General features: G+C 38.5%; 1 protein-coding gene across 1 annotated transcript; it reads left to right on the plus strand.

The window, feature by feature from the left end:
* The first annotated feature begins 791 nt into the window (after positions 1-791).
* On the plus strand, positions 792-10347 carry GJA1 (gap junction protein alpha 1). The gene is made up of 2 exons (XM_074948324.1): positions 792-993; positions 7302-10347. Exon 2 carries the CDS (start codon positions 7318-7320, stop codon positions 8461-8463), a length of 1146 nt encoding a protein of 381 aa, XP_074804425.1. The 5' UTR covers positions 792-993; positions 7302-7317; the 3' UTR covers positions 8464-10347.
* The last annotated feature ends 215 nt before the right edge of the window (positions 10348-10562 follow it).

Here is a 10562-nt window from a genome sequence, read left to right on the forward strand (position 1 = left end):
GTTTATCGAAATCAGGTCGGGGCAAAAGCCATTTTGGCTTCAATCCAATTGGAAGGGTCTTTTTTTCTTTTTCTTGTGCGCATTCAGTGAAATGAACTGAAATACTGTGATTACTCAGTGCTGCTCACTATTGGAGATTGAATGCCCTGCATTATTTTGTGGGTGTTGTATTGAAATTTCCTGGCATGAGTTTTCTGGAATGTAAGTTCACTGCTCCCCTGGAATCTTCACCAAAATATAATGTGCTGTGTATCTCTTGAGGCAACCAGAGGGCTGAAAAAGTACATTAACAAACACACTGTTACTTTCTGTTGAGCACCTAAGAGAAATGGAAGCAAGTAAACTAAAGATATGCAAAGAAACTAAAGATAAACTTCTTATGCAGTGACTGCCATTCCACAGGGAGGAGAATGAAGAGGGCAAAATAGACTATCCCAAGCCAGAGCCTGGTAGGCTGGCTCAGGTTACAAATTGATTCCTCTCACTCTGTTCCCTTTCCTAAGACTCCACACTCCTTAAGAAAGTTAAACCACCTCATTTGTCCCAGGTAACCCTGAGTCCTATTCTGGATAAACTACCACTCAGTGTATCACTTAGTATATCTCAAATATTCCTTACTGAGTGACTCTTCATTTGTTCAACTTCAATACACTCAAAACTCTCTCCTTTATTCCAAAATGTTTTCTGCTGTTTCTTCTTGCTTTTCCTCCTCCCCCTTTTCTCCTCCCCATTCCCTAGCTTTCCCTCCTCTCCCCTCCTCCCTTCAGTGGCTGGTTAAAAGCTCTCCCAGTGTTCCAAGTTTGAAAAAACCTTTTTTTACGAGGTATCAGCACTTTTCTTTCATTAGTGGGTAAGGAAGGATGAAAACTACAAAACAGCAGTAGACTTTTAAAGTTTAAATAGACAGGTCTGAAAGCCTGAACTTGCTTTTCCATTTTAGCTCACTCTTCCAAAGAGGCACTTGTTTGCTTGCTTCTCTGATCATCAGCAGGGGTAAGTTGGAAAGTTTTTACTTTGTTTGATTTCAGGAGTTTTCTGTTGTTTTCCCCATTATTGGAGTATTTAAACCACAACTGTACAAAACAGCACAACATTTGTAAAGAAGTTATCCAGTTAACATTTCTGGAGATTTATTGTTTGTTTTTGTTACATTTTGAACATTTCTCTAAATAATTTTAATTTTCAACTACTAACCTAGTTCTACAACAGGTAAACTATGGCAAAACTTCATCTGCAAAACTGGATTATGAGACTCTCTATTGGATTTTGGTAAAATAATTCAATGTGCACAATTTTCTAGGTCTAAATTTGCTAGTTTACTTTTAAATTGTTATTTTTTCTTAATCAGTGTGCCGGAATCCCTTGTTGCACTGAAAAGGTCTCAGAAGTTAATAACAGAGAGACTGTATACTAAGTGTTTCCCATTTGTCCCCCATGCATTTTGCTTTCATATGGCAATCTTGATTGATGTTTAATAGTTTGTGCAAAGCAAGGTTCTTAATTAGTTGCTTTGTTAAAATTCTGCTGGTACTAATCTGGTGACTTTCACGTGGTCTTGCTGATTTTTTTCTCCCTTCTTTTAAATGGATGTGATAAAATCCAGAAGTGTGTTTAAGGATTTCTTTAAACCCAGTTTGTGTATAGTTAGTCTGTGTTAGCAACCCCAGTGAGGGATTTTAGAGGAGCCCTGCAGCACTCAGGCATCCGCCTCACCACGCTGGCAATGCCTGTGCAAGTTCTGTAAGGGAAACAGTCTGAGAATAGTCCCAATATGTGTCAGGATACATTTCCAATAATCTGCCTTGAATGCTGTAGTACAGGACTGAAGAGGAACGGAATTCTTGGGCAGCATCTTTCACAGAAGTGACTCTTGTCTGAAGTTATAACAGATTGCAAGACTCTGGTGTGATTCTTTATTGTTGTTGTTGCATGGGTGCTTGCCAGTAATTAAAGAACAAAACAAGGGGGATGAAGAAGGGACTTCAGTGGAACATCACAATTGTGTTTTATTGTGCCCAGCTAGGATTTCCCCACATCTGTCCTAATATAACTGACTGGCCCTGCAGTTTGGGGTATTTTCCTAACAGAATGTTCACTGAGAGTCTTCTAAGTGAGTTTCATTAAAACCAACAACAAAGCAGACCTGAGAAACAACTCATGTCTCTGATTTCTCTGTGTCTGTGCGCATGGAGGGAACTTGCACTGAGCCTTTCATCTTGCCATCTTAACATCTGGACAGCACACACTGCGCTGTAGAACTCCTGAAGTCCCCTGACTTTGAAATGTTTACTGAAGTGTTTCCCTCAGAACCTTCAAAGCTAAACATTGGCACTGACCCATGATACCTAACAAGCAAATACAAATAGGAGAAGGATGAGCAACGGGCTGAGTTCAAATGGGGAAAAGGAAGGAGCAATGGATTTGATTTGTAGCAAATATGTGTATATACACACACTAAATATTGTAAAATGCTTTCACCTCTCATTTGTATCAAGCCTGAAAAACGAGTACAGTCTGATGCTGAAATCAAATGCACCTCAGTTTAGGTAAAAAGACACTTGTGGGATTGGAAGTCTATGCAGTATTCCTAGTGAAACAAATAATATTCCCTCCACCCTTTGAATGTGGGCACCTGGATACACATTTATATCACATTTCCTTTGCAGGCTTCCTTATTTGAAAACTTATACATGTTAAACATACAGGATCAAATTCATGCCTACAGTACGTGGATGCAGCTTTCACTGATTTCAAAGGGATCTGCAGCAACTTACACAACAGATAAATTTGAACCAAAACATGAATGCATGGTTCATAGGCTGTTAATGGGTTTCATAAGCTGGAGACCTGACTTGTACAACTGGAAGTTCTTGTGTTTTTTCGGTCTTGCATTTGGTCCTTCTGTAAAGCTCCATAGAGGTAGATAGGTGTAGAAAGAGCAGCTAAAGATAGAGGAGAGACTCCATCAGTGGTTATTAGTACTGGAAGCTTGGAAAAGAAAACAAATGACCAGTTATGACTGTTAAGCACCAATTACTGTGCAACCATCTAGGGTGCCCTCTCTGTCTTGTGGGTGAAATTCTCTATCCCTGACATGCATCTACAGACCTACAGATGGACTCTACCTTCCCAGTGGAATGTAAGAGTACCATTTCCCTAACCTTTGTGAGACTGAATACATGTAACATTAAAAAAAAAATCCTCAACCCCAAGTCTCGTGCATCTTAGCTCCTTTCCCTCAGCTGTCGGCTGCTCTTGGGAAAGGCTCACGGTGATCGATGCTCAAGGGGAAGGAATTCTCTCAAAGGCTCTGTTTTTTATTAGTTATTTATTTCTATTTGTGTTTCAAGGGCAGGCTTTTGCAGGAGTTTAGGGGAGGGCCAGAGCTCTTAGCCCATTTCCTAAATGCTCTTGCAGCTGTACAGCCCCATTTCAGATCCCACACACTTACTGCACTGCAGCCCTGTGCCTGATCTACTCATTACCATGTGACCTACTGACACTGCAGTCAGACCTGGACTCTTTAGCAGCGCACTCAGAGTACCCTATTCCCCCTGGAAAATATGAACCACATGACATGATGAATGTCTTCCATAAAAAAAAGTTCTCAAATTTCTCAATTGTGATGTATAGATCAAATTTCTTTTACATGTGGCCATCCAAAACTCATACAGATGAATATTGTCATAGTTCTTTCTTCTGTACAGCATAGTCTCTGTCTCCACACACACACACACACACACACACACACACACACACACACACACACACACACACTCTAGAACCGAGAAGAAATCGACCTACTAAAATGCTTTACAGTCCAAGTTTTGTATTAGCCATCTCAAAACAAGCTATATCATCACATAAAATAGTAATGAGTAAGAACTTAGGCTACTTCATGCCAGTCCCATAGTTAAGTACCTTGCTGAATTTGGGGGTCTGACTATTTATCAGTTATATCAGCCACTGTGCTATGATGCAATCATTCCATTAGGATGACATTGCTAAAAGCAGTCTAAATCATAAAAGGTAAGAGATATTAGGGGCTGCTCACTAAAGGAGATCTTTAGTTTTAAAGCAATTTAAAGCAGTAAGAACATTTAAATAGTTGTTCATTGCAGAAATAGAGAAAAACTCTTCGTAATATCTGGTAAACAAATAGTGTAAATTCATTAATAGAAATGCTCTTTTGGTACACTGAAAGTAAGCAACGTAGATCCAGTCAATGAATTTTCTCTGCAACAAACTGAAATACTGTGCTTCATAGAACAATAGTCTCTACTTAAGCAAAGGAATAATATGTTTGTGCCATTTCAAGGTTATCTGCTTAACAGCACACTGTTATGATTTGATGTAAGTGTTTTAGCACTGGCAAATGCTAAAGGGTAATTGATCTCTTTTTTTAAAAAAAAATTTGCTTTTCAGAACTATGTATAAGTAATTCAAGCAAGGAATGTGTCCTCCTGGAGTTTGTATTGCCAGAGGATATAATGAAACTTAATAATTTTGCATGCTGAAACAAATTGGAAAATAGGCAATAAATTCTAAAAATACTGCAGGTGTGGGATTAAGTAAGTCAAAACTGGAGTATATCATCCTATATTAAGGGACCCGAGTGGAGTGTAATTAAAAAGCAAGCAGCCTATAACTGCCTAGAAATAACACCTCTTCTGTTTTTTTAATCATACTTTTAATCTGAAATAACATTTACACTGTAATGAAATCCACTGAGCCTGGGGAAAGCCTGCTAATGCAGTATTTTCAAATCATTCAAAAACTGGCTAATATAATCAAGAAACTATTATTTGAAGAAAAAAAATCCTTGCTTTTGTCCATTTCCATAGTTAGGACATGGAGAAAGGAGTTTGCCTTTTAAATAAACTTAATATATTATGCACCACAACAGATTGTTTTCTGTTTCAACAATTATAGCTTGAGAAGCAGTGTTTTACTGAGGTAGCATAACCTGCCAGTTTTTATGATAAAAAAATTTGCTGCTGGGCTCATAATCTTTTTTCAGAGACCCTTAAATGAATGTGTCAGTCTTCTTCTCAATCAAAATGGACCAGTGAGGACAAACACCTTTCCCCAGAACTAACATGGGAAGGCAAATAAATACTTCCTAGAATCTCCCTTGTAGAGGTTGATACATGGCCTCTTGTGCTAAATTCTAAAAGAGGTCTGATTCTTCAAAGGACTACTTGCATGAGAAAGAGCTAATCATGTGAGGGGGTTTAAAGGTTATTATGGGGAGTCCTTCTTCATACCCTTAGGAGCATGTCCATGTGGGTTAAGGAGGTTAGAAGGGACTCAAGGATAAGAGACAGCAACCACAAGTAGGTCCTTTAAACTCTTGCCTCTTCTTGCTCCCTCAGCCTGCTGCCTGTGGGAAGGAGGTGGTGCCAGTTAATTTATTTAACAGCAATTACTATGGTTAAGGTTGCCAAACAGTTTCCATTATAACCTCCTGTTTTCTTTCACTCCTAACTTTCCTAAAAATTATCTTCAGGGGCTGAAATGTCCTATTCTAAGTCTATGGTAGTTTTTTTTCCCCCCGAGAAAGTTTAAAGAAAACAGTTTCAATCATTTCTGGATTACGAATATCTGAAATGTAGAACTTGGCAAGTCAATAGCCCTTACTGAGGAGTACATCCCTAATCCACTGTGAAAGAAACTGGTTAGAAGTTAATAAAGTTATGAATATTGGAAAATCTTTTACTCAGTTTGCGTGGTACTAAATATCACTATCTGACAAATCATGCTTCCAAAGGGATGCTTCTTTTAGGTGCAAAATTTTCAATGCCGGTTAGATGTTCCAGGATACAGATTTCTAAGTAGGTTAACATGTACCATTTGGCCAAAGGCAACAGTGCTTGTTACCTCTGCCAGGAATCAAGCATGCAAAATTGACCATTTCATTACATTTTAAGGTATTTGTGTATTTGCAGATATGCTGCATAAGGTACACATAATCTAGAAATGGACACTTCAATATCAAATTGAGAGAGACAGTTAAACTAGCCTTATTTCAGACTTCTTGAAATGCATACCTATTACTTGCACACTGCAGGGCTGGCGCATTTGTTGAAGGCACCCATGTGATATTTATATGGTTAACAATGGGGGAGATAGGAAGGATTTGCTTTCCTTTTTGTTCCATTATTTCCTTTTTCTCTTTCAAAAAAAATATAGAAATTTAAATGCAGAAATTACATAAACACAAGGCTAAAAACAACACAAAATAAGGAAGCCACATAAGTCAGGAAATGCAGACATTAAGGTTTCTTCACTATGTGAACCTTAGCTTGGCTACATATCATATATTTAATATTTTCTAGTCCTGTTTTCTGTGTTAAATATATACACTACGAGTCACTTCAAGTTAAGCATGTGTGCAAATATTTTCAGCTTTTGGACCTATATTCTTAAACATACAGTATACGGAGTGAAAGTTGGCTGAGTTAACCATGCAAAAATAATTTTAACCTATGTATTTTGTGATTTTTATTATTTTAATTGTACAACCTTTCCGCTGCTTTTGCATGATATTGCAATGTGTTTTCTTTTCTTTTTGACTGAAGTGTGAATGTAGTACTTGTGAAGATTGATCTAGATTGCTGGCCAAGCATTTGAAATATTCTGTTTATCCAGAGAATACTCGGGCAGCGTCAATGCAAACTTCCCCAGACTGCTTCCATATTGAATCTCCACTTTGATCTGGCTCATTCAGGCTTTGGCATCTGTGCTGAGACTGTGACAACAAAGATGCCAATTAGTGCCAACTCGGATGGCAACTTTTGTGGTGGTGACTGCTTTCCATTGAAAAGTGGAATGAAATTGGCAAACACATTTCCCATAGGGCACTGAAATGCAATGCAATATTTAATTTGTCATATATTTTATTTACATTAAATACAGGCCTACAAATTAAGGAGCTCACCATAAAGTATTTCTCCTGTTAGTGTAAATCAGTGTAAATGCAAGTTCCTAGAGCTATACCAGTTAACATTATAGTGGACTGCCAGTTCTACTATCAGCAGAGGATCTGGCTCTATATTTTGTGCATGTGGACTTCCTATAGTGACTTCTGTTTGATACCTCACCAGTGGAACTACTACTATGAAATATTCTCCTTGTTGTAGAAGGAGAGTTTTTCTTGGCCACCTACATATCCCCCTCTAGACTAACATCCATGAACCAAGATAAGGACTGTGTTATGGTGGCTTACATGTGTTATAAACCTACAGGTGTGAATACAGTTAACATAGCTTTAATTATTACTATTTTTGTTTTGTTTTTAGCCAGCATCCCGTGAAGATGGGTGACTGGAGTGCCCTGGGAAAACTTCTTGACAAGGTTCAAGCTTATTCTACTGCAGGAGGGAAGGTATGGCTCTCTGTCCTCTTTATTTTCCGCATCTTGCTCTTGGGGACAGCAGTGGAATCAGCCTGGGGAGATGAGCAATCTGCTTTCCGGTGCAACACTCAGCAGCCTGGTTGCGAGAACGTCTGCTATGACAAGTCCTTTCCAATTTCTCATGTGCGCTTCTGGGTTCTGCAGATCATATTTGTGTCTGTGCCTACCCTCTTGTATCTGGCACATGTGTTCTATGTGATGCGGAAAGAAGAGAAACTGAACAAGAGAGAAGAAGAGCTCAAGGGTGTCCAAAATGATGGTGTGAACGTGGAGATGCACCTCAAACAAATAGAGATGAAGAAATTCAAGTATGGAATTGAAGTGCATGGCAAAGTTAAAATGCGAGGAGGACTGCTCCGTACTTACATAATCACCATTCTCTTTAAGTCTATCTTTGAAGTGGCCTTCTTGGTGATACAATGGTACGTCTATGGGTTTAGCCTGAATGCTATTTACACTTGTGAGCGAGACCCATGCCCACACAGAGTGGACTGCTTCCTCTCCCGTCCAACTGAGAAAACCATCTTCATTATCTTCATGCTGGTAGTGTCTTTAGTATCTCTTGCCTTGAACATTATTGAGCTTTTCTATGTGTTCTTCAAGGGTGTCAAGGATCGTGTGAAAGGAAAACCAGACCCCTACTCTCCCACCGGTACTGTGAGTCCTGCCAAGGAATGTGGATCCACGAAATATGCTTATTTCAATGGCTGTTCCTCTCCCACTGCCCCCTTATCACCCATGTCTCCACCAGGCTACAAGCTTGTTACTGGTGACAGGAACAATTCCTCCTGTCGTAACTACAATAAACAAGCCAGTGAGCAAAACTGGGCAAATTACAGTGCTGAGCAGAACAGATTGGGACAGGCTGGCAGCACCATCTCCAACTCTCATGCCCAGCCCTTTGATTTACATGATGATCCCCAGAACACTAAAAAACTGGCATCAGGGCTTGAGCTGCAGCCCCTCACCCTTGTGGACCAAAGGCCACCTAGCAGAGCCAGCAGCCTAGCCAGTAGTAGACCTAGACCTGATGACCTAGAGATCTAACCATTCCGAGCTGCTCAACTATTAAATGAAATGCATTGGAAGATGCATGCAGTGTTCATTTTGTTCCAGTGGAGGTGGTACTTAATAGTCTCAACCAGGAGTTTTTAACAATCATAAACACTTTTAAGTTACTTGGTGTTTTCTGGGGCTCTAGGGGTGGCATGGGGGTGGTACAGTACATATTGGTATTTAAAGCAGCTGGTTTAAAGAATTTAAATACTAAGAAAGAAGAGAAGATTAGCCAACATTAAGGTAGGGTTTTGTTTTTCTAGAAAGGATGTAAATGTCTAAATGTGTCTGTGCATAGTGTGTTCATTTCTAAAGTCTTCTGTTGTACTAAAAAAAAAGAAATCACTTTTTTCAGAATGAAATGCTGCCTGAAGATGAAGATATGTTTTTCCTGTTGAACAAGTGAAAGACCTAGTATTGTCTTTGATCATTTCCCTGTCAAGAACATTCCATTATTAAAATTTGCACTTTGAAGGTAAACTTCCTCTTTTGATCCTCTTGGCATCAATAGACTTCTTCATGGATAACTTTATATCCTTTGAATCACATCAGTGAAAATTTCAAACAAGGCCCACCAAAATACATTGATCAGAGACTTCTCTATTCTTCATACAGGTAGATTTTGTTGTGTGTGGAGTTTGGATGTTCTGCACACCTACATCATTCCTACAGTATCATCCACATTTTGTTTTCTAAAGCAATATTCACATTCAACAGCTCACACATACAGTATAATGAAAGCCTTTTAAAAAACCATTTTGCTACCACTTGCAGATTTAAGAGTTGGAGTCAGACAATCAAGGCACCTTCAGTTATTTCTATCACACAGGTATGTGTATTTGGGATTTGTGTGGGGAAGGCGTTTCCCTGGAGACATACATACATAAGACACACTCACAAGCTTTGAGAAACACACACAGCAAACTTATAGTTGACATTTTCTGATGGTATTTGTGGAGATGTGGGCCACCATGGTGTTTACATTATATGATTCCTGCAGTGCAAATAAAGCACATGTCTGACTTTTTATTTTAATTCAATATCTTACTTTCCATGTATCCTATGATGGATGCTATTACTTTGTTAGGTATGAATAGAGGGTTTTGTTTTGTTTTTTTAAAAGCACCTAATCCTGTAGATCTTACTCTGGAAAAACTCTCTCGAATGCCAGTGAGAGTATTGCCTGAGCAAGGACTGTATGATCAGGTCCAGAAAGTAGGAGTGGTGCTCTTGCTGGCATGAATGATTTTCTTTTGTAGCTGTTAGAGATGGAAAAGACCTATTAGATCATTTAGTCCTTCTCCCTGTTATGTAATAATTGATGCTTGAATGATAGAGATTGTAGTACTGTAAACAAGCTTTAGTCTTTAATGTGAGAAACTTAGAAGAAATGCTTTGAGTTGGATTAATAATAAAATGTGCCTACATGAATTTTTCAGTAACTGGGTTTTTTTTGTTTTTTGTTTTTGTCCTACACATAATCATATACTCAACTGTAATAGTCTGGTTCAATCCAATGTTGACAGTTAAATCTTTCTAGATGAATTCAGCAATTTTGATGTTTGCACTTAGATTTTGTTTGGAATGAAAGTGAAGCTGAAAGGGTTTCTAAAGAGTACAATTCTAACTAATTTATTTGAAATATATGCTAAAGAAATCTACCAGTTTCTTCAACCACATTGCCTTTTAGCTCAACACAGATCAACCAAGGGAATACATTGCTTGGTTTCATTGCGCAGTAGCACAGATAAAGGGTTTTGTTTAACACATTATACTAATTTGTTTGACATTCCATGTTAAACTACCGTCATGTTCAACTTCATTGCGTGTATGCAGCCATAGACCATCAGATCATGTTGTCTGGAGAACATACTTTAGTCAATAAATTTTTAATTTAGTATAAATCAGCTTTCTAATTGTCTTTTTACTTTGACACATGATTGTTGTTTATCTTTTGTCTCAAGATTATGGTGCGATGGAAGGATTCATCCAAGCATTTCCCATATAAAAACAGTTTACATGGGTTTATGTGATGGTTGGTATTGTGGGTACGCACGTGTTTTCAAACTGGATTAACTTAGTTTGATCTG

Source organism: Natator depressus, chromosome 3 (assembly GCF_965152275.1).
Source record: "Natator depressus isolate rNatDep1 chromosome 3, rNatDep2.hap1, whole genome shotgun sequence".
NCBI lineage: Eukaryota > Metazoa > Chordata > Testudines > Cheloniidae > Natator > Natator depressus.